A 24,522-nucleotide genomic window follows, 5' to 3' on the forward strand; every position below is an offset into this window, starting at 1 on the left:
ATACATATATATATATATATATATATATATATATATATTGATTACAAAAAAATCAAAAAAATTGAAAAGAAATATTAAATAAATATATAAATCAAATTAATTCATTCACTGCCTGTTCAGGAAAAAATGAATCTTTGTCTAAAGCCGTCCATGGCAGTGAATGTGTTAAATATCAATCAATGAATAAAAACGGTCTGCTCTCTAGTGTTAATTTTGTCAACAAAAACTAAACAGAAATCATGTCAACACACATTTTTCACCGGACTAAACATGTCTAACAGTTGAAGTTGCCTTTGGGGGCTGAATTCTTCTTCAGAATTCCATCGAGTGGCACTGAGCCAAAATGGCTGCCTCAACCAACGCCACAGACGTGGTGTTTTGTCTGCATCGTTTCTTGCGACATTTTGTGGCTTTGCCTGGCAAATGTCATGTTGAGCGAAACGGTCTACAAGGAGTTAGATTTTTTTTTTTTTTTTTTTTACATATGAGAATTCCTGTTTTGAAGCAATGAGACAAATTGTCAAGGATGCCTGCGAATGCAGTTTGAAGCATGACTTCCTGTGTGTTTTGGGGGCGTGTCTTTCCAAATTGGAGGTTGGCGAAAAGTGAAACTGGTCTTCGCTCTGTTGTCGAAAGAGGAAGACCCTTTGAACTCCAGGGGGCGCTATTGAGCCAACATCTGTGCGGGAGGCGCATATACAATTTGGACCCGGATGAGTTTTGTGGCCGTCGGCGGTCGTCTCTCATCTTGTCTCTCCAGCTCGGCAGGCCTGTGCACGGTTGGAGCGCTTTGCCACTTATTGCTTGTGTGCGTAAAAGCTCACCCGAGGCATCAATAACAAATGGGAAAAAAAAATTCTCCCGGCAGCCTCTCTCTTTCATCTGCCCACACTGCAAAATTGAGCATTCGCCGCGCCGCACGTCGGGCAAGCTGTGATGATGAGCGATCAGCTTCCACCAGCGAGCAGACAGACGAGACAACGCCACGCCTCGTAAATTGTGCAACACCACTTGTTCGTGCGTGTGCGTTTCGGACAGGAGAGACTAGAGAGGATAAAAAGGTAGAGGTGCAAAAAAAAAAAAAAAAGTCGAGGAGGGTCAAAGGCAGAGGCAGCCGCCGCAACCCCTTTGGGTGCCCTAAGCTTAAAAATGTGATGATGCCCCCAAATTTTATTAGATTTTTTTTTTTTTCGCGGGGTGGGGGGCCTTTTCATGCAACGATAATAGTTTGTGTGGCTTAAAGACCTAACCTATATTTATATATATATATATATATATATATATATATATATATATATATATATATATTTCCAATGATATTTATTTTTGTATTTTTATTTTTTGAATCTCCTTTTTATTTTTGTATTTATTTGTGTATTTATTTATTGACATAGCCTATATATTTCCATTTATATTTATTATTTTTTATATTTGTATTTTTTGAATATCGTTTTTTTTATTTTGTATTTATTTATTGATATAGTCTATTTTTTTCCATTTATATTTATTTTTCGGATTTTTTAATTATATTTTTGATATCCATTATTTTCACATTTATTCATTTATTTATTTATTTGTTTTTTTCTTTATTCATTCTCTTATTCTTCCTGGGTGGAGTTTGCATGTTCTCCCCGTGCCCGCGTGGGTCTTCCCCGGGTACTCCGGTCTCCTCCCACATTCCAAAGACATGCATGGCAGGTTAATTGGGCGCTCCGAATTGTCCCTAGGTGTGAGTGTGGATGGTTGTTCGTCTCTGTGTGCCCTGCGATTGGCTGGCAACCAGTCCAGGGTGTCCCCTGCCCACTGCCCAGAGCCAGCTGAGATAGGCGCCAGCACCCCCCGCGACCCTTGTGAGGAATAAGCGGTCAAGAAAATTGATGGATGGTATTCACTTATTTATCTTTTAATTTTGTCAGTTTTGGTCCTCCATATTGAACCACATGCTACTTCCCATTTGCTCAATAACAGGCCAAACGAGCGATGCATTCAAGTGCTCAATCACAGCAAAGGCAACAAATTGCTTGAAAAGGACTTGATTGGCTCAGGGCTCCATCTGATGATGTCAACGTTGCCGATTTCAAACATCAACGCGCAAATAAGGACAAATATGCATGCGTGTGTGTCATGCGGCGGGCGCACGATGCGCTTGGAGCCGCTTGAGTCATCATGCAGCGTGCGTGTGTGCGCGCGTGCGCCAAGACAATGACATCAAATCCAAGGTGACAGCGTTCATATTTCAGTTGCACGCAGGAAGAGAAACGTTGCGTCGCAGTGCACATTTGGCAGCCATTTCATTAGGTACACTTGCACCGCCAACGGCAGTCCAAAATGGCGGCAGGCTTGTTTTTTTTTCCCTGCTAAGATGCTATGCTAAACTATTAGGATGTTAGCACTTTAGTCATTTTCTTTTGTCCGTTGCGTATTTGGACACCGTCATTTTGTCCCAAAATTTTTATACTGCAATGTAGTAGCTGATACACCAAATTTGGTGACAAATTTATGACAAAAAGATAAAATTTTCAATAAAATACATCATCCTCTCCTGCTCATTATAATATAGTTCATTTGACTGGCAGGCTCCTTTTTGTGTCTTCTAAATCAAAGGTACTAGCTACAATAACTAGTCTGCTCTTCCATAATACTGTAAACAAAACAAACAAAAAAGATTTCAGATTTAAAAATAAATAAATAAGGCTGCACCAGTGACCTGAACCAGAAGGAATTGCTTTGTTTAGTTTTGCCGAATGTCAAGCAAAACTATTTTTACAGTCTCTACGTTAGCCTATGAGTTATTAGCATGTTAGCATATTAGCCATTCAGGACGAGATCAAATAAAATGCTCTCTGCCTGAAGACTCGCTAAATGTTAGCATAAGAGCTGTCAAACAACAATTACATGTTTTTTTGTTTTTAATCACCTGGTCTGTATTCATTCTTTTGACATGTAATGCTTTAAAGCCCCAGTGTGTAGCTCACGACCGCCATCTATCGGTCAAACAAGATAATGCAATGATTTTAAGCACACGAACTACGGCGTCCCAGAGAGAACCTACTTCAACAGCCTACCACCAATTTCACCGGAACAGAACGCAAACAACTTCTGGTATTCCCTCGAGTGATGACGTAAGTGAATTGCATTTGTTAGACATACTGTACAGATCCCTAATAATTGTGATTTAGTCATTTAATTTCAGAATTAATATTTTTGTCGGCATTGTTTGGAAATACTGTACGTCAGCTAATGATAATGGCTATCTATGTTCATATTTGTTAGTGCAACTAAACCATGCAACAGAGAACACACAGTTATGTTTTGTTTTATAGACATGTGGACCATCTCAAAGGGGGCGAGAGAGACGACGAGGAAGAGAACGCGGAAGAGAACGCGGTGTCTCGTAACGTACAATTATGTCATCATGGAAAAATAATTCCATTCGAGCATGCATGTGAATGGCTCAAAACGTACCTTTGCTTGGAATATGTGGTATTTAGATTACATCGTTTGCTGATATGTTTAGTATATCGTGCAAAAATAATGGTGTTAACTGAACTAACACATCTGCAACTCAGACTCGTAATTCCCCCCGTGTCTTGTTGCTACTAATCACTCAGAAAAGTGCTGCTTACAAAAACATTTGAAACCCTTTACTCAGATATCGATTTGTCACCATGTTGAACAATTTTACCTAATAAATATCACTAAGCAACTTAATTAGTTTTGATTGAAGATACAACAGCTTCCTTGTACTTCGATGTGCAGGAATTTACATGGCTTTCACAAATAGTCTTGCTCATATAATAATGTACTTCATTGGCTCAGTGACTTTCAGTTCATTGTTTGGTACCTCATCTCACATACAATTGTTACCTTCTTGCAGAGACTCGTACAGGAAATGACCATGGAGGAACATGAAGATATCCAAGTCCAGCTGATAGACTGACACCAAGAAATACTTTTTGACACATTGCTGACACATCAGCACCACCATGATTTCCTGTACCTGGATCCCACATCAGCACCACCATGATTTCCTGTACCTGGATCCCAGACTGCAGCACCTTGGTGACTTGTGGCAAATAAGTGACACTTTCCCAGATCCTCGAGGACAATACAAAGGTTTTTTACCTGGCATATAATTAGTCCATGTCTGACACTTGTTGTTGTAGTTTGTATAACTTGTATATTGTTGTTGTGTGTTAATTTGTACATTTTGAATAACTAAAAAATACTATTTCCTTTGGCGTCAACATGCAGTGTTCATTCGACACCTAACCTAACACTATTTTACATAGAAATGTAAAACATCAAAAGCCTGGAGAATTATTATAAATGCTTGCAATGACAAGGAATTCTTCATTGGCCAATGAATGTAAGGTACAGTACATGAAAATGAATGAATAAAATAAAGTAAAATAAACGTACATGAAATGAACATTTTAACTAAAAAAAAAAAAAAAAATGCTGTTAGAATATAATGAGCTACATGAATTGCAGTTGTTCCAGAATTTTACCAATACGCTGTGCATTTCAAAATATGGAAAATAGACATACAGGTTTGGGCCAAAAGTAGTGTTACAGAGCAGGTATGTGTTGTACACAGCTAAAATATCTGATTAACTCAATACCATGATGGTTTTTTGTGTGTGTGTGTGTGTGTGTGTGTGTGTGCTGACATTGTCCCCCATTAACATTGCAACATTCCTCAAACTCTCCCGAACACATAGTATGATCTGTAACACTACTTTTCGCCTACTCTGATGTTATTGGGGCAAAATTAAGGAAGGCTTGTCCATTGATTGTGTGAACAGACTGCAGTAAAAATGAAGTCACTTCAATGTTTGCTGGTTTTATTAAGTTTGACATGCTCCTTGACTGCACAAGTACATGTTATGGAGTGAGGGCATGTTCCCACCAACGATGATATCATATTCTTCAAAGGCTTGCTGAGGAAAGTGAGGGAGGAGTCACTCCATGGCTTCAGACACCTGGTCAGCAGGTCCTGTGTAAAACAAGTGGTGCTTGTACATGTGACCATTCCGTATTGCTTCACACAAAAAGTTCATGTAGTGTGCAATGCCGTCCATATGTAAATGACATACCAAGACGTCGGCTGACTTCAGTTTGTTGCAGCTCAGATATGGTAGGTGGAGATACTGGTGGTACAACACCGAAGCCTTCTGGGGTCCTCCATTCAAGTGTCCTCATTCGGGGCATTCCAATATGGCTGCTGACTCTCCCCTTGATGTTTTTTTTTTCTTGCAGGTCGGTGATGTATTTAAACGGTGCATGAATGCTTGTATACATCAGAATATGGTTCTGGAACCCCTCAAGTTTGGCTGTTGATCTAGTGTGACACAAACAAAAACAAAATTATAAAATAAAATAAAATAAAATAATTGATGATACTACTATATGTCACCAACTTTCCAACAAAGCCCCCAAAATAGAGGTAAGATCTTTAGTTTTTGGGCCCAAAACATTGTATTAGCTAGATAAAAGTAACTTGACTGCATAGAATATGCAAAGGCTGCTTGCTTGTCGAGTTTCCGTGGAAAACGTAGCAGCCTGTAAATTCTTGTGCACCCAATTACACAATGGACCAGTACACACTTGAGTGAGAGAGTTCAGACTCTAGCAGTGCTTACGGTACAGCCAGCATTTAAGTCCAGAAAGTTATTCCCTGCCGAAAATTAATTTCGAGAACACTATTTTCACCAACCACAACGAAAATAATTTTCAACTCCTCCACTAATACAGTATGCTTTAGATTCTCCATTGAAGTTATGGGCAAATATACCTCCGAAATCACAGTTACATTACATTGCACAATAACTTGCGCATTTACTCTAAATATAACGTGCCAGCGGGAATCTTTTTTTTTTTTTTTCAAAGCAAGTAGCTTCATAACGAAAACGTTCGAGTGGTGCGGAGTTGCTAATCAACAGATACAGTGATCGTAAAACAAAGGTACGAACATCGTATTAATTAGTACGGAGTATACTTTTTCTCTCGCTCTCAAAACGTAAACACAAATGTACTCTTACTTACCGGTCAAGTAGAAAGCAGTCGAAGGCACCGGCACGTCCCAAACCTAGTCTGTTCCTCATTTCTCTCCATCTGGCAAATGCGGCTACAATATAAACTCTTGTTTTGTCGCGCTGAAATAAAATAAATTCCCAAAGTAAGTGTGATGCTTGATAATGCTCTCTTCGGGGACCGGAAACTCTTCTTCTTCGTGGACATGCGGTCGCCATACAAACCGGAAGTGCGTTCCAAAAACGCGTTAAGAAATGGAGCGCTGAAATTTGTCTTTGACGGCACCCGTAGCAGAAAGATGGCGGCGAAACATGGCGGACACTAGAAGCCGCGGCCCGGACATGTAAGATAATTTGCGATTTCTAGACTAACCGTTATATTTTAAAAAAGTACGTTTATGCGATACAACATATCTTTTTACATACTACTAACACAAACAATTGTTTTTTTTTTTCGAATGATTTATTATTTCACCACTAGATGCCACTGTATAATACTGAGTGTACCTTTAAGTGACAGTTAGCATACAAACTCAACTCAACTCAAGTTTATTTAAACTGTTCCGGTAGCATGTTCGTATTACAGCGACTCATCACTTTCAAATGTCATGAAATGCAAAATGAAATGAAAAAAAAAAAAAGGGGCACATTGCCTCCGTCGCCTCAGGATGATAAAAGTCAAGAGAGAGGAAAAAAAATGTCTTTCATGACTTTCCCGTCTCTTGATGAAATTGTTTTAGCTCACCTGGAGGGCTTTGTTCATGTTTTATGATTCATAAACTGATACTTTGATGTTCTGAAGCCTCGGAGCGCACGTTATTAGCTTCTTTTTTGTGAGCTGCCTGCCGCGTCGTAAAAATTAAAGAAAATCATATGGCAATTAGTAGTAGCGAGATGAATGTGGTTCAACGACGGTGATTGCTTGCATACAGATTCGAGTTAGCATATCAACTATTAGCATAAAAGCATTTCATCCAGCTTCAATTGAAAACGTAGCCAATGAAAAATTCCGATTAGTCGGCATTAGCGCATTTGTTGCGATCTTGCTTTATGTTAGCTAACCAAGTGTTAGCAAGTTAGCATTTGAGCCATTTGTCACCTGACGCAGTGACATGTATAAATGACTTGGATAGCCCATACACGCCAGTGCAAGCCATTGAAGTCACAGGGCGGCCATCTTGTTACTCCCACCTCGCGAGCGGACTACTGTATAAACTATATGGTATGCGTACAGATGAGACATATACAGCTCGTAAGCAGTTAGGAAAAGGCTGGAGGCGGGGTTTGTGTCCATAGGTCACGTCCCTGTCAATTCTGCTTGTTCCAAAAAGCGAGGCAAGTGTTAGCATGTTAGCAAAGACGCACACAAACACATGCAGAGTGAAAGCTGCTTCCAGGATATCCTTTTACAAAAGTCAGATGGAAGTGTCCATCTTGATGTGTTAGCCGTGCAAGCGTGAAAGGTTTGTCTTCTCGCCTGCAGGCACAAATGGAGGTTGGGGCCTCATCTTTTTTTTTTTTTGAGCGGTGGTCGGTCTCAGCCCATTTCAAGGTAGACTGGCTGTCGACATTTGGCAGGCGTAATTCATTCATCAGGAATGCAGCACATTTTTTTTTCCTTTTTGGTGGACGTCCTTCAGGCTTCTGTGGATGCCATTTTGAGAAAAAAAAAATGTGACAGGCACTTTGCAGCAGACGAATGCCCCTGGCCTGTTGACAACACCACTCGTCATTTTCAATGTGACCTCAAGACAAAAGCGGCGCACGGAGTATTTGTTAGAAAAACAACACCCGGAACCGTCTCTGACGTTTGCCAAAAATATTGACATCATTGTTTACGGCTCGTCATTTTCGCTGTTTAAGTAAATGAGGGCTGCTCAAGTATCAATTCTGAAGGCTTGTATTTGTTGGAGTCATATTCAGGACTGTTTGACCTTCCTTCTCCCAACTAATGGCGGTGCTGTAATACCAAAATGAATTTATTTTATTGTATTTAAAAACAAATATCAAAAAATTAATATATACAATGAAAAAAAAAAGAAAAGAAAAAATGAATTCATTTGATTTTTAATGATAAATAAATAAATACAAATAAAAAATAAAATAATAAGAATAAATAAATAATAAATAATCAAATAAGAAAATCATTTAATTTTCTTACGTTTTTTATGATAAAAATAAAAAAAATAAAATAAAAAATAAAATAAAATAAAAAACACCAAAATGAATTCATTTTATTTTTAATTTTTTATGATAAAAAATAATACAATAATTTAAATAGTAAAATTTAATTTATTTAATTTTAAATTTAACTTTATTGTTTTAAAGTTTTATTAATGATTGATAAATAAATAAATAAACACTAATAAATAATAAAATAACAAAATTAAACACCCCAAAATGAATTCATTTAATTTTTGTTTTTTTAATGATAAAAAAGTAAATAAAAAATAAAATAAAACAATAAATAATAAATTCATTTTTTTAAATAGTTTTTTTTATGAAAGAAAAAAATAATAAAATAAAAAATAAAATAATACAATAAAATCAACCCAAATGAATTCATTTAATTTTGTTTTTTTATGATAAAAAATAAGTAAATAAAAAATAAAATACAATAAAATAAATCCAAAATGACTTAATTTAAAATCAACCCTAAATGGTTGTGTCAAATTTATTGCCGTAAACAAAAGTGAAAGACTTTTTTTTTTTTTTTTCAATCATTACTGTTAGATTTGTTTTTTGTTTTTTTTGTAAATGTAAAATGTAGTTGTTTTTTCTCCAGAAGTCTTTTTGTTTTTATTCTGTTTTGTTAACAAAAACGTTGTCCAACTTTGTTGTTGTCAACTAAAATAGCTTGTTGTAGACTAAATTGTCTCAGGTGTTTGCAAAATTAGCGACGACGCATAAAAACAAAGCGAATGAAACACCAAAAGGCTTCTCGGCCTTTTGGCTAAGATCAAAGTGTAATGAAAGTCCACTTGCTTAATGCTAACATGGAATGCAAAACTCATAGGCGGGCTAAGTGAAATCAGGATCGGTGTTATGGCCTTTTTTTTTTTTTTTTTTTTTTTTTTTTTTTTTTTTTGTAGCACTTTTTTCCTTTGGAGCAGAAAGTGACGCAGTGAGAAGAAAAAAAAAAACGAGTCACGGTTCTTTGAAAAGGCCTTCAAGTTGGCGTCTTTTTAATGGCGCCGTGACGCATGCGCTGCTTCGCCAACGGCTCCTTTCAAGGACAAACGGACCAACGCAAACGTGCGAGATGACAGACACATTCTCATGAAAAGACTTCTTCCGGGTCAAAGTGACCCACAAAAATGTCAACGGATATTAAGATCAACCTTTGTCATTGGCGTCATTTCACAATTTTTTTTATAATTCAAAGTATAGCGATGGACGAGTCTTCAATTGGATATTGGTAACAATTAAGCTACGAGTCAAAATTGACCCACAAAAATGTCAATGGAAATTAAGATCGTTTGTCATTGGCCTCATTTCACAATTTTTTTAATATTCAAAGTACGGGAATGGACGAGTCTTTAATTGGATATTAGTAACAATTAAGCTGTTTTCCTGCTAGCATAGCAAAGCAGCTCGCAGACTGCTCGACGTCACGCAAGTTGCAGATACTAAAGTCAAGCTAAGTCAAATAAGTACTGCTGTTTGTTCACTAGCAGGCCAAAGTGGTATGTATGCGTTTTATTTGTATTTGAAGTTTTTCTATATGTTGTAAAACTAAGTTTATTTCATTGTACGCCATTTGTTTGTCTCACCGGTTCTACGTGTGTAAAAAAAAAAAAAAGCTAAGTAAGGCCACAGTAAACATCAGTGCAAAGAACTCTGTTTGTAAACAAACCGGTATACGTTTATTTACAGTATCGCTCTTACGGTGTGTCAACAAATGGAACAAGGAAGGAATCAAAAGTTTGAAGAAACACCAGTATCAGTATGCTTCACCAGTTGTCTGGCTGAGCGTGTCCTCAACCACTTCTTCATATGGAAGCTGAAGCGTTGCGAGTAACTCACTAACTCAGACAAAAAAAAAAAAAAAGTAAAGTCAAAGAAAAGCAGGTCACGTTTATCCGCGCGCCACGGCAATGCCGTCACGCCATGGCGGTCATTATGGCAACTTGTGGACTCTACCTGATGCCAGGCTCTTTACCTGGCATCAGGTAGCGACCAATCACAGTAGCCATTTTGGGCATCATTTTCACCCTTTTCCAGGATGCTTGAAAGATGAATTGTCTTTTTCGTCTGAGTTCTACCAAATTGCGGATGACGCCAACATTGGAGTGTGGTTCGATTTGATTTGTGGGTTTCGCAAGGTGTTGCCGTTTGCGTTTGCCAACATGAAAATGACGCCGTTTGTCTTCCATCTTCCTTTAGGCCAGAGCACTCGCACTCCATCTCCGTCTTCTTCCCTGTCGTTGATGGTAAATCGCGAGGAGAGCTTTTAGCGGCAAACGGCCGCTAAATGAAAAGCCATCGGCCGCTCGTTAAGACAAAAAGCACCGGCGAGGCCTCGCTCGAGTGTGAAAATGCCGCATCAGCGCTCAACGCTCTCGGCGCTCACATTACGGCCAATGACACTCGACTGGCTTGTTTTGTTAGCATGTTGCGCGCTAGCTAGCTAGCCTGACATTGCAGCACGCACGCATAACAAGCCAGCTTTTCCAAATTTCCCTCAATCGATTCCATCCAATCCAATATTGACTCATATTTATGGAGTATCATTTCATTATAAATGTCATGATTTAAAATCTCCACAAACGTAAAATTCCAATGAAATTATGCAATAAATGGCCAAATAACTGCATTTATTTTTGTTAATGAGAGCAACACGTCATATTCTGATCACGACGCAAACATCAGCAAGGATGAGAAGAAAATATTGTTGTCATAATTGCAAGTCCATCATTGTAAATAGAAATGCCAAACATTCGGAATGAAAGTCTGAATGTGTGAGAAGTCAGGTCTTTTGCAAATGTCAGAAAATACTTTCTTAAATTCCTGTGGAAAGCACATTTCAAGAAAAGAGCAAGTTACAAAAAATACATTGTTTCATTAATAATTAATTAATGATAATAATGATAATAATAATGATAGTATTAATGCTAATAATTATAATAATAATGATCATAGTAATGACAAAACTAATAATTATAATAATAATAATATTGCTAATAATAATGATGATAATAGTGATAATATTGATAATAATAGTGATGATAATAATAATAATAATAGTAATACTAATAATGACAATAATACAAAAAAGATTTAATTAATTAATAAAAAAAATAGCACTTTAAAATTCAATTATGTTATGAATTAATGTAGAAAGGACATTAAAAATAATCGACTTAGGGCTTTATGAATTGATATCGGGCCATGACGAGGAAAATGGATTTGCTATCGATTGACGTCATGTGACACTTAAAAATGGGAAGTATCGAGGTCTTGCAAATGCTGCCGATGCCGGTCACCGATACTTAATGCGCCCTCTTGTGACCGTAAAGTCAATGGCATGCAGGTTGTCAGGTGCGAATTGCAAGCATCGCCTTTTCAATATTTTTTTTCTCATATTAATAGGGAAGCAATTCAATATTTATCAATATCGGTTAATACGAAATACTCATCGCCAATTTCATTGTTTCATGCTGAACATAGTTTGCACTTTGATTTATTTGAAGCAAATACTACAACTCAAGGAGTGTTTTAATTTCGCCCTTTTGCTCATTTATTATTGCAAATTTGGAGAGAGCTGCTTGTGTTTGTGTCACAAATAAATGAAAAATGAATTGATCTGCCATTCATTTCATTGAAGTTGTTGAATACTCGTATGGTATCGGTCTGGTAAAAAAAAAAGTAGTATCGAACATTTCTAGTATAATAATAAGGTTGCACATCCTCCATGACCTTCTGATTAGACGAGCACACCGTTGATTTATTCACCACGCGTACTTATTAGCCCATCGCCGATGCATACATTAATTCAGCAGTCATAAATTCATCATCAGTGATGATGACGAACGAACGGCGTCGAGCGATCGTGAACGAGATCACGCCAGGCGCCTGATTGCAAAACTTCCCACATGGGCGAGCAGCGGTGGCCATTAGCGTCGCTTCGAAGGGGGAGACGGAGGGAATCGGAAAATGGGATCATGCTGGAGAAAAATAGTTTGCATATTGCCACATACCGAAACACAGCATTCACTTGGGGAAACAAAAAAAAAAAAAAACACAAAACAAAACCCTCCTGTTTTTCTGACTCATTTTGGGGGGAGCTTTGTTTTTTTTGCATATTTTTTTCTGTCTTCCTGAATATTTTTTTGTTTTTTATTCATATTTTTTCTGAAAATTAAAAAAAAAAAATCCCGAAACAGGGTGAAAAAAATATTAAAGAAAAAAAAAAACAGGAAGGAAAAATTACTCAGAAAACAAAACAATATTTAAAAAAAACGACAACAACAACAACCTAACCCTTAAAAAAAAACAGCTGTTTCTCAAAGTAATTTTTTTCAGTTTTTTTTTATTTTTTATTTTCTGTCTTCCTGAATATTTTTTCCTGTTTTGCTGCATGTTTTTTTCTGAAAATTAAAAAAAAACAAATCCCTAAAAAACGGGGAATAAATATTTAAAAAAAATAAATAAATAAAAAGGAGGGAAAAATTACTCAGGAAAACAATATTCAGAAAAAAACCCTAACCCTTTAAAAAAAACAAAAACAAAACAGCTCTGTTTCTCAAAGTAATTTTTTTTCTGTTTTTTTTTTTGTAATTAATTAATTAATTTGTGTAATAATCGCTGCTCGGGCCCTAACAAAAACTGGGACATTCCCATATTTGTTTGGGATTAGTTGAAGTAATAACACAATCAACCGGTTGCCAAATTGACTAGTGATGAAAGTGGTTGTAAATGGTTGCTGTTGAGAATTTATTTACGGACTGACGTGCTCATTTCGTCAGCCATTTTGAAATTGAAATTGTGGAACGAAATGAGCACAAGAGTTGAGAACAATCTGTTGAAGAGAATCGTTGTCGAGATTTTGATGTTTGCTGACTACGCAAGCATAATCGGCAACAGTTTGATTGATGATTTCCAGGGTTTGGGTGGCACTCCACTTGTCCGCCGCCACATTTTGTTTTTGTTGTTTTTTTCTTTCCCGGGTGATGAATGTCGATGAAGATGGCGGCTGGCCAACGGGCAAGCGGCGAAGCGGGAAACAGATGGCGGCTTATGGTTTTTGTTTTTCCTTTTCTTTCTACTGTTTTTTGCTCGGCTGCCTTTCACCTTCAACGGTGACCTTCGACCTAGCGGCGGTATTCCAGTGTAGTCCGTGTACAACTTGTATAATTGTGTCAATGTGTTGTTCCTGCAAAATGACTCCAAATTCACCTATTCAAATCTAACGTCCGGGCAACAAAAGTGAGTCCACCTCTAAGTGAAAATGAGAACTTGTGTTGAAGCATCAAAACATTTGCATTTGCATTTTCTCCATGTGATCAAAAGCAATTGAGACTTTTTTTTTTTTTTTTTTTTTTTTTTAACACGTATATTAAAAAAAAAAAGAGACTGGCTATAAAAGGACATGTGGGAAGACAAAATATACAAAACATATAAAACCACAAACATTAAACATTAAAACAACACAAGCAACCTGCTAATATGATTATTAATAACAAAGGTTATTATAATAATTGTATTTTTTTTTTTACTTGACTAAGTTTTTAAAATGTAAAAAAAATACACACGTGTCAGTTAATTTTGAGTGTAAGTCTTCAATGTATGAATGTACACAAATTGTAAAATTGTACTCCTGAATGCATTCATTTGAAAAACTAAAATAGAAAATATGCCCTATTTATGAGAATCATACCTTTTAAGAGTAATGCTGTTATTTTCATATTTTCCATGAATTAACTGCGGCCTGTCTCACATTCTTTCATTTTTGGCAATCCCGCAAAAAAAATAAAATAAATAAATAAATACCCACTTGTGCTCACACACTCGTTTTTTGCACTGCGCGCGCTCGGAGAGACAAGCTGAAGGCACCGAAAGCTCATTATCAGACGCCTTCTCAACTTGTTTTCTTTCTCCTCCAGCAGCAGCAGCATGTCATTAAGCCCATGGCAACCCACGGTAACCCACGGCAACCCACGGCCACGCGCCCCATTTGCCGTCAAGAAAAACAGCAAACGCCCAATTTCTTCCCACAAAACCATTTTTGTGTGTTGTCACCTTGCCGAAAAGGAGAAACGTGACTTGGGGTCATTGACCCCAAATGGGGGAAATATTAACCTTGCTTTCGCAAGATGAATTCTGGCGGTATTTGTGAGTTGACAAACTCCAAACGATACCATCTTGTACCACTCCCGCAGATAACCGCCGTTCATTGGTTCGGACCAATCACACAGTGACATTGTGTTTGGGGGCGGGGTAACCTCCTGACGACCAGTAATTCAAATGTGTCCTCTGTAGTGGACCTTTTTAAACATGAATATCTCCTACCCGTTGCATACGATAGAATGAACTCCTTTTGTGCTCTATAGAAGACATTCAGAGCTTTCCAATGATATCAAATGTGTAGGTGTGGGGCTTTGCTACCTTTGATTGCATCATAAAAGAAAATGGCTTCCCTCAGTGCAAGCACTTTTTTAGGGAAGAGGAAAAGTAACTGTATAATGTTTTTTATTGAACAAATTTAGTTTTTAAATGATGTTAGCATGTTTTCTAGGAGACTCTTAAGAACACATCAAGTATTATTTGAATTATTTTAACTGCATTTGAGCCTAGCATTTAAGTTTTAAAAAAAAAAGTCCTCTGTAGTGGACACATCATAGCTTAAAAATAAAAACGTTTTTTTCAAAAATTTCTTTTACAGTATTCCAGTTACTTCACAAAGATTGGGGAATATCAAAATAAACATGATTAGACGATATTTTTTTTTCCCTGGTAGTCAGGAGGATATGCAACTGTGTTGAAACCAGGAAGTCAACGCCGACGTCGGAGCTTGAAGGACTTTTTTTTGTCCTGATTGTCTTGTTGTTGTCGCAGTAAAATGCGGGCAAAATGACAAAAGAGGCCGATGCCGGCGGCCAGAGGAGCCGTCAATTAGAGGACCTTCTTTCTCCACTGGACTGGACTGCTCGTCATCGCCCAGCCCTGCGAGCGCTCGCTCGCTCGTCTAACTTGCAAATCCAGCCTGGACAGAGAAAGAAGGGAGGGGGTGGGGGTCTATATTCCGAGACGTGACCTCAGTTCCCCTTTTGCCTGGCCAAATCAATCCGCAACTTGGCAAATTGGGCAGAATCGGCTCCAAAATAAAAGAAAAGCAACCATTTGAAGTTCAGAAGGTCAGGAGACCAGAGGAAAGATTAAAGGAAAGAAATATGAATTAAAGTGAAATCCACCTGCCACCCACATGGTTAACAAAACCAGAATCTTTCGCCAAGCCCAGAAACCTCGAAATTCTGACATATTTAGGAGATCTCAAGAGACCAGAGGAAAAACTGAAGAAAGGAAGGAAGGATAGATGAAGCAGAGTGAGATCCACAGATGCCAGCCTCCACTGATTCAGCGTGTGTGTGTGTGTGTGTGTGTGTGTGTGTGTGTGTGTGTGTGTGTGTGTGTGTGTGTGTGTGTGTGCGTGTGTGTGTGTGTGTGTGTGTGTGTGTGTGTGTGTGAGGGAGAAGCAAATTCTGTTTGAATTTCCGTAGATGCTGGTATGATGGATCTGGCAAGACTGCCATTACTTACTTCACCTTTTTATCGTTCTTTGCGCGATTGTGTGCACTCGCGGTGAACAATGGGGATCTCTAATGCGGCCATGCTTAACGTGGGGCCATGCACGCACTGTTGTTCTCACAAATTTCACATTTTGTTAAGTCACAAATTATTTATTTTTTTCCTTGCAAATTTGACACTTTATTAAATCACAAATTTTTGAGTTTTTTTTAACTCACAAATTATCCCCTTTAAGTCGTAAATTTCTGAGGTTTTTATTTTTCTTGCAAATCTACCACTATTAAGTCACAATTTTTTTTTTTAGCAAATTAAGTCGTATATTTCGGAATTCTTTTTCTCGCAAATTAAGTTGCAAATTTCAGAGTTTTTTTTCTTTCAAATTTGCCATTTTAAGTCACAAACTTCTGAGTGTTTTTCCTCTTAAATTTGCCACATTAAGTCGCAAATTTCTAAGTTTTTTTTCTCGTAAATTAAGTCACAAATTTCTGAGTTTTTTTTTCTCGCAAATTAAGTCGGAAATTTCTGAGTTTCTTTCTCGCAAATTAAGTCGCAAATTTCAGATTTTTTTTTCTCGTGAATTTGCCACTTTATTGAATAGCACATTTCTGAGTGTTTTTTTCTGGCAAATTTGCGACTTTATGTGTCCCTAATTGGCCGTCGTACATTCCCGACTGGCCTGATAACGACAAACCTGAATGAGGTCCAAATGAATGGTAAGTGGCACTTTTCTTATATAGCGCTTTTCCACCTTACAAGGCCCTCAAAGCGCTTTACATTTTTGACTACCCATTCATCTGCTGATGACGGAGCATCAGGAGCAATTGGGGGTTCAGTATCTTGCTCAATGATACTTTGACATGGTCACAATGGCATGGGATCGAACCCACAACCTCTGGGTTGGTAGACAACCACCATACCACTAAGCCACGTCACCCCTGAACGGATGCGTTTGATTGAAAGTGGCGTGAGTTGTGAATCCATCGTCTTCTGTCTGTCAACAAAAGGGGCGAAAGAGCACTTTTTTCCCCCACCTTTTAGCGGCTACAAGTGAAAAGCAAAACCTCGGCTAATGTGTTGCAACATTTTTTTTATTTATTTATTTTTTATTGCCGCTTGCAAGTGGTTATTCTCGTTCTCAACTCCCGAGGTGTCAAGTGTGATTTTTCGTTGCCCTCGAGTGCGAGTGCGCTCTCCTCAATAATGGTTTGCGAGCGCCTTGAAAACTGCATGCGGCCGAGCACGAGAGGCAGTTTGTTGGCCAGGCTGTTGCTCTTAGTTATCATGTGTCGTGTGGTGGAAAGTGCATTGCGGAGGAGGAGGAGCCAAATGGAGAGCAAAGGTCCCGCCCTCTGGGGGAGCAAACGTGTCAAGCACGAGCGCTAGCTGCTCCTCTGATGTGTTTTCAAGATGTGGAACGCAGACCTCCACCTGCACGGTGAATTCGGATTCTCAACCAGGTGTCTTCTGCATTTCTGTTCCTTTTAATGCGAAAAGTGACCTTGATTTACAAACCTTTCAAGTTACAGATGGCATCACAGAACAAATGAAGTCGGTAACTTGAGGTAGATTTGGGTCAAGGTCCGACCGTCCTCGTAGAATGACGTGATCGGCCGTTCATGTCCGATGGCGAGTCAGCAAACGATGAAAGCTCGGCGTCCATCTTTTGAGTGTACATGAGTGTTGATTTCATAAGCCATTTTAAATTTATGCTGCATTCGAGGATAGTTGGAAATGGAACTTTTCCGAGTTCAAGGAGCTGTGTACGGGAACGCCCCCTTGACTTCACAGACGAACTACAATGTGACGTCTGAATACCAAAACACAATTTACTCGACTATAAAAGTAGATTGATAGCTTTCTTCATTCATAAATATTGGACATAACTTGACGTAACGCAACGTACATGACAGTATGCTGCGATCTCCCGGCATGAAGTTATACTATTTAATTGTATGCAATGATTATGAAATAAGATCAAAACAATAAATGAAGCAAAATTTCGAGCAGGTAAGTTTGTTGGAAGTCAAAATGAGCTTTGAGGATTAAAATAAAAAACAATTTACCACTATCCGCCATTTTGGTTTTTTACTTTCGCCTTGAATGCTTTCAGGTCGGAACTGGGAAAAAACAACTCGGATATCTCCGACTTCCGACCATCGTCCAATGCAGCATTAGTCTCAGTTTTCATCCAATTTCAGTCACGCTTGTGCGTTTTTATCATAGTTAGTCAACCTCCTCCCATTTTTATTTAGTCACCTTTTAGTTGACTAAAAGTTGATTATTTTAGTCATTATTTTAGTGCAAGATTTTGGTCATCTAATTTTAGCCAACAGAAATGGTCAACGTTTTAGTCTAGTTTTAGTCAGGACAATCATTTTTCAACCTTTTACATTTTTTGAACATTTCCATCTAATCTAAAAGTACTCACATCAAATTTTCTGTCATCGTTTCGATTTCAAACAGCTTCACACACAAACAATAACTAGCTACAAGCTTGCGTTAGCTAGCATGAGTTAGCGGTGAGATTAACATTGTTTGTATGTGAGCCTATAGCTAATTAGCATTAAATGTGATGTTGCACTTCTAGCTGCAGACTTGAAAAGGGGGCGTGTCACATGACAGATTAGCAGAGACAGGAGTTGATAAAATTATCATTTCCGTCTCCTCTCAACTAAAATGTCCACAAATTCTAGTCCAGTCTTCATCAAGTGTGCTAAATTTTTGTCTTGTCTTTATTAGTCGACGCAAATGCACCATGATTTAGTCTTATTGTTTATTAACGGGGGTTTTAGTCGAATCAAGTCTAGTTTTCGTCCGGTGAAAAATGTGTGATGACCAAAATATTTGTATTTAGTTTTCGTTAACAAAATTAACACTAGGTCAGCTGCACAATGTTGTGGTGTCGTTGTTGCGTGTGGGCGGAGCCTGGCGGCAAAGTGTGCTGATTGGTCACAGAAAGTGAGGGTTAACCGTGATTTATTTATTTTTTTCTGGGAAGAGCACAAAGAAGCTGGAGGGACAAGTGAAGCGATGATGTGAGCGCTTGTCAGAGAAAGGAAGGATGAAAGGAGAACAACCCCCCCCCAACATCCCCCTCCTCAACCGCCTCTCATCCCTCCCTCCTTTGACGTCACTGGCCGAGAGACACAAAACGAGCATTTGGCCGCTCATCCTCTTCAGACCGCGTTCACTCGTGCATGCCTGAAGACCCCCTTCAAACACAAACGCCCCCCCTCCCTCGGGACCAATTCCAATTAGCCGCCTTGACCCAAAAGTCGGCAGATGTGACGGACGGGAGCGATCGCAGCCGCCTCTTGATCCGGGAGAACAACAACAACAACAATATAATAGCTCCACTTGAGGGAGGGCTGCGCTTCGCTCCCGCGCTCACCCCTCCGGCAGCGGGAAAGACGCGCGGAATTCAGGACTTGGACAGCTCCCGGATTTGCCCGACCTTGTCGTCGTTGTGGTCGGGATGATGCAGACAGAGAGTTCGGTGCAGGAGAGCGCCGCCGCCGCCGCCATGCTGCATCAGAAGCAGCTCTTTGACAAGTTGTGGAAGGGGACCTTCAAGGCGGTCGCCATGCCCAGGCCGGAGAGCGTCATCGTGGCCAGCATCATCGCACGCGCCGCCAGGATCACCCGCCGGTGAGTTCACTTCAGGATACGCTTGAGCGACCCAACGGAAGCCCACTTGCAACTTTTCGCCCTTCAACCTTCTTTTTTTTTTTTGCTTACACTGCTTCATGAAAACTGAGATTGAGTAAATAGTCTTCTTCTTCACTGCAGGGTTATTAATAGTTTAGGAAATTTTCATTTTTGTAAGTTTTGATTTCCTTTTGTTTTGTTTGTTACATTTAGTTCGTTTTATGTCACAATTTTTTTTTCCGCAAATCTGCTACTTTATTAAGTCACAAATATCTGAGTTTTTTTCTCGCAAATTTGCCACTGTATTAATTCGCAAATTTTTTATTATTTTTTTCTCACGAATTTGCCACTTTATTAAGTCACAATTTTTTTTCTGGCAAATCTGGCAAAACTCACTTTGTTTTGTTTGTTAAATTTAGTTCGTTTTATGTCACAAATTTTTTTTTTCCGCAAATAAGTCGCAAATTTATCACTGTTTTAAGTCAAATCTTTCACTTTATTAAGTCGCAATTTTTTTTTCCATGCAAATTTGCCACTTTATTATATCGCAAATGTCTGAGTTTTTTTTCTCGCAATTCTGCCACTTTATTAAGTCGCAAATTTTTGTTTTTTTTCTCTCTCACAAATTTGCCGCTTTATTAAGTCACAAACTTTTTTTTTTTTTCCTGGCAAAACTCATTCACTAGCAGCCAATTTTCACGGCAGCAAGCCCCTTCGCCCCCAGCTGTTTTATTGGATTTTGACTGATTTTGCAAGGCCCACAGAATATTGTGTTCTATTGCTATAAAAACATGGAACCTACCAAAAGAAATATTATAGTCTCTTCTTTCATCGGGGAAAATAAGGATATTTCTATGTGTTTCCGTTTTTCAGCAATTAGCATTAGCATTAGCTAACTTTCATTATTATTCCAAAATCTGTTGAAAACAGTGGTGATCCAGCTTTTTTGCAAAATGACCCTGGTTGATCTCTTATACTCTGCTGCCACCTGCTGGCCGTTTGTGTCATAACTACCATTGCTTCAAGCGTTCTCTTCAGTTCAGAGGCTGCATCAAAGCCTTCTGTATGCTCTAGCATAATAAAAATGTATAAATACGTCTTTGGGACCATGGTAATATTTAAAATCGAATGTATTTATACGTACTCGTATGTTATGTTCGTTAAAGACCACTGGGTTCCTGACGAAAACACGCACCTGAGCTTTACTGGAGTCTCAATGTTGTCAGTGTTAACGAAAACTCATGCTTGGTTTTTTGAAGGCTCTCACGTGACATTAGGTACACTGACGATAGCATGCGATGTTTATAAAAAACACAAATTTCAGGTTTATTAAGGAATACGTGTCGTCATTGTTTATGACAACATATGTTAAACATTGAAGCCAATGTCAACAAAAGCACCTGCGACGTTTAGGTTCGTCAAATTGGTTTTAGTCTTGATGAAAACATGCACCTTTGGTTCATTCAAGATTAAATTGTCAATGTTTATCAAAACATACCTGAAGACAAATTGCTGTAAAACAAATACTTTAGGTTCATCAAATACTTGAAATTGATTTCAATATTTACAAAAACATGTACATTAACTTTGTTGGAGGCTCTTCATATTGCATCGTGTTTATAAAAACATGTACATTCTGCTCTTTTTAGAGTCAAAACCAGTGTCAATATTTACTAGAACATGTACGAGTTAAATTGCAGATGTCAGCGAACTTTCGAGTTAAATTGCAGATGTCAGCGAACTTTCCAAAAACCTTCGCTAGATTTCTTGCAGACTCTGAACAGCATTGACTGCTTATGAAAACATGCACGTACCTGAGGGTCATCGAAGACTAAAACTGTTTTTCGATTGTTGTCATTGTTTCGGAAAACATGCACGTTCGTTCATCCACTTGAGAATCAACATCGACGTCAATGTTTACGAAAGGATGTAGTGCACCCGTGATTGTATGATGTATTTTTTTTTTTTTTTTTTGTTTGGTTGTTGTTTGTCACGCAATCGAGACCAGTTTCCACATTTACAACGCTGACCTACAGGCAATTGAATGAATGCAGTTTGTTTACAAAAAAAATAAAACTTAATTAAGCTCCATTAAAGAATATAAATCGACGTCAGTGTTTTGTGAAGTCAACCCCAAAAAGATTTCTTGACAATAATATGTTCTATGCAGCCCACTAGTCTAAATACGGTATTCTGGTTATTATTGCGTTAGTGAAATATGAGTTAAGCAGCAAAATCCATCCGTTTTTATCAATACTAGAAGGCAGCCATTTTGTCACTTGCTGTCGACTGAAGATGACATCACAGTTGCTCAGGTAACAACCAATCACAGCTCCGCTTCAGAATACAGGTGATTGGTCGTTGCCTGAGCAACTGTGATGTCATCTTCAGTCAACAGCAAGTGGAAAAATGGCCGCCCCCTGAGATGGATCAAAACGGCTCGAGTTTGCTTCACAACTCATATTCCACAAATGTAATATTAATCGGAATGTCATGTTCAGACTAGTGAGGTCGCATATATTATTGTCAAGAAATGAGGTGCGTTTCCCACTTCGAAAACGTAACGATGTGTTGTTTCCATTTCCTGACGCGCCGCCAGTGTCACTCTCGCTCGGCTGCCCTTTTGAACGGCGCCGACGCCCTCCATCCGCTCGCTCGTAACGCCAAATTAGCCGTGTTAATGAGAATGAGCACGGGCCATTTGCCTCCGTGCAGACGCTTCATCGCATTCCGCTCGACAAACACCTGCTGACTCAAACACTGTTTTTTTTTCTTTTGCGCTACGGAATGCAGCGCTCATATTGGGTGGCGGTAGATCGCCGCAGGGGTGGCGACTTGATCCGCTTCTTAAAGCATGTTCGAGTGTCTCGCCCCCACCTGGCCGTGAAATTCTGGTGTGAAAACTGTCATGGCAAACTGACTCCCGTAGATGGCGGCATCACGTCACTTTGATGCATCATAAACTTCCACTTGAAGTATTTCAACAACCTCAAATCAGTTTGGGTCAAGCAATACCGCTGCGCTAAGCATCTCCTGAATCGAGATTTTTGATGCGGAGTTCTGGTGCGGTCCTCTGGATGGGCTTTGCATGAACGCCTGCTCAGGGAGTTCAGCATTTTCCGTCGTGCAATTTGTCAAGATTTGGTTTCCAGGAACTTACCATGAAAACGATATTGCACGTCGGAGCAGTGTGACGATACAATGCGGTGCAAGGCTCACAATAACAATGATCTCACAATATGACGATACCACGATTATCGATATACTGGTCAGGTCAGAAATCCACGCTAATCTACAATAAAACAACTCAAGAAATAAACGGGTGTTTTTTCAATTAGAAAATAATTTCTTTGCACAATATTAAAACTGGTGTTTTCTTCACAGGGAGTAATTCAGTGTATTTTTTTTTTAACAAATATAAGTGTCTTCGTAACAGAGACAACAACTTTCTGTCAACAAATTTGTGCAAACATGCAACATGTCAGTCAGTTACATAGCCAATTTTGTTCATTTTATAAAATGTAACAATTTGCCTGGCGAGGAAAACCAAATTTGACACCGCTGCACTAAGCTTGTGCAAGTGTACCTAATGAAATGGCCTGGCTGGCCTGGATTGTGGCCTGTCTGCTCAGTTTTTCGCTAAATGAGGCTGTTCGACATTTCCACCTCCAGCGTGGCCTTCCTTGCTGGGCTTGACAGTGATGCTGATGGCGAGGAGGGAGCGTGTCGCCGCGGCGAAGGGGATGACGGGAAGGTCAGACACAATGGGAATAATGAGGGAAAACAACAGAAATAAACACTGATTTTTCCCCTGTTGTGGTCTAACAAGGGCCTGGATTGGGCTGTCACGATTAGGAGAAAGTATTATGCATGCTGTGCGTGCGTGTTGTATTTTTATGGGCTAATAATTTCAGTTGGAGCAACTTTTCAAATATAAAGGATGGCGAAAATGTTCGCACAACAAAGCTCCAAACTTCTTGATTGTGAAATGTGGGAACGTAGCAAAACTAGACAAAAAGGTGTCGGAAAGTCTTCAAATAGGCTTCATCTGTCATGTTGTCATCCACCTGTCGGCTGTCACCCCTTGAGGTGAAACTCCAGTCAGTCGCGATCAATTAATCATGCCTGCAGAGGGCGGAAGTGGGAGCTGTCCTGTGCCGCCGCCGCCGGCTTTGTTCCTTTCTATTTCTTCTCTTGAAGCTCGCAGAGAGGCAAACAGGCTCTAATTATGATTTCGTCGTTTGCTTTTTTTTTTTTCAGGACGTTTTGATTCGTCAACGACTAGCTAGTTGGCAGCTAGCTCGTGTGCGCATTCGCAATAGCTTCCAACTTGTTTTGATGCGATTCGTTCTGCTGCTTGCTTCAGTATTGTATTTTTATTTATTTATTTATTTATTTTTGGGGGGGCGGGGGGCGTTCCTCTCCGCTGGCCTCGCACTCAGTCACGGCGGGTCCGAGAGCAAGTAAAGGCCTCAGTATGCTTCTGCGAGAGGCTCGCGTGGAAGCGTCACGGCGTAGCTCCGTTCGTGCGTTTGCCTTCCGACTTGTGCGCAATACACATCTGTGTCTGCTGGAGTTTCACACCAAGTCCCGCTGTCGCTATGGCTGGGCCGCCACAGAGTGGCGATTCCTCTGCATTTTATGACGGATTCAGGAAGTTCAATTTAATTCAGAAACACGAAACAAAGCCGGGGGGAGAGTAAGTTCATCACCGTGGCAATTAATTATTGCCAATTTGCACCGGTGTCGGCCGTAAACTCGCCAAAACACAACAGCCAAGCGCTTAGCGAACACAGTTTTTTTTTGTTTTTTTTTGTTATTGTTGTTTTCCGCCTCTCGTCCCAGGCACATATCCACATGCACAGCCGTGGTCTCCGAGCAGGAAGTCGATTTGCGCCGCCAGTTGCCTTCACGGAAACTATCTGGGCGGGGGGCGGGGAGAGAGAGAGAAAAAGAAGAAAAAACGCCATCGAACGGACCAATCAGAAGCGAGCTACGCCCCGCCATCTACGGCGTTCAAGGATTGGCGACGTGTGCACCGCAGCCGGCCACGAGCGACGCGGCACTTAAAATTCATGGCTCGCGTCGATCA

At 39.3% G+C, this 24,522-nt stretch overlaps 1 protein-coding gene and 2 long non-coding RNA genes across 3 annotated transcripts in view; 2 read left to right on the forward strand and 1 right to left on the reverse strand.

The window, feature by feature from the left end:
- Positions 1 to 1,345: 1,345 nt before the first annotated feature.
- On the forward strand, positions 1,346 to 4,835 carry LOC144019735 (uncharacterized). Its single transcript, XR_013283754.1, has 2 exons — positions 1,346 to 3,122; positions 3,324 to 4,835. It is a non-coding gene; the product is annotated as an uncharacterized LOC144019735 (long non-coding RNA).
- Positions 4,836 to 4,852: 17 nt separating this feature from the next.
- Positions 4,853 to 6,596, reverse strand: LOC144019736 (uncharacterized). Its single transcript, XR_013283755.1, has 3 exons — positions 6,049 to 6,596; positions 5,100 to 5,344; positions 4,853 to 4,999 (listed from the first exon to the last, which is right to left on the reverse strand). It is a non-coding gene; the product is annotated as an uncharacterized LOC144019736 (long non-coding RNA).
- An 11,632-nt stretch (positions 6,597 to 18,228) lies between these two features.
- The window catches only part of srrm4 (serine/arginine repetitive matrix 4), a 52,438-nt gene continuing 46,144 nt past the window's right edge, over positions 18,229 to 24,522 (forward strand). The window contains exon 1 of the mRNA XM_077522202.1: positions 18,229 to 19,430. Coding sequence (XP_077378328.1) covers positions 19,258 to 19,430 — 173 coding nt within the window. The 5' untranslated portion in view covers positions 18,229 to 19,257. The remainder of the gene's footprint in view (positions 19,431 to 24,522) is intronic.

The sequence above is a fragment of the Festucalex cinctus genome, chromosome 5 (genome assembly GCF_051991245.1).
Source record: "Festucalex cinctus isolate MCC-2025b chromosome 5, RoL_Fcin_1.0, whole genome shotgun sequence".
Classification (NCBI taxonomy): domain Eukaryota; kingdom Metazoa; phylum Chordata; class Actinopteri; order Syngnathiformes; family Syngnathidae; genus Festucalex; species Festucalex cinctus.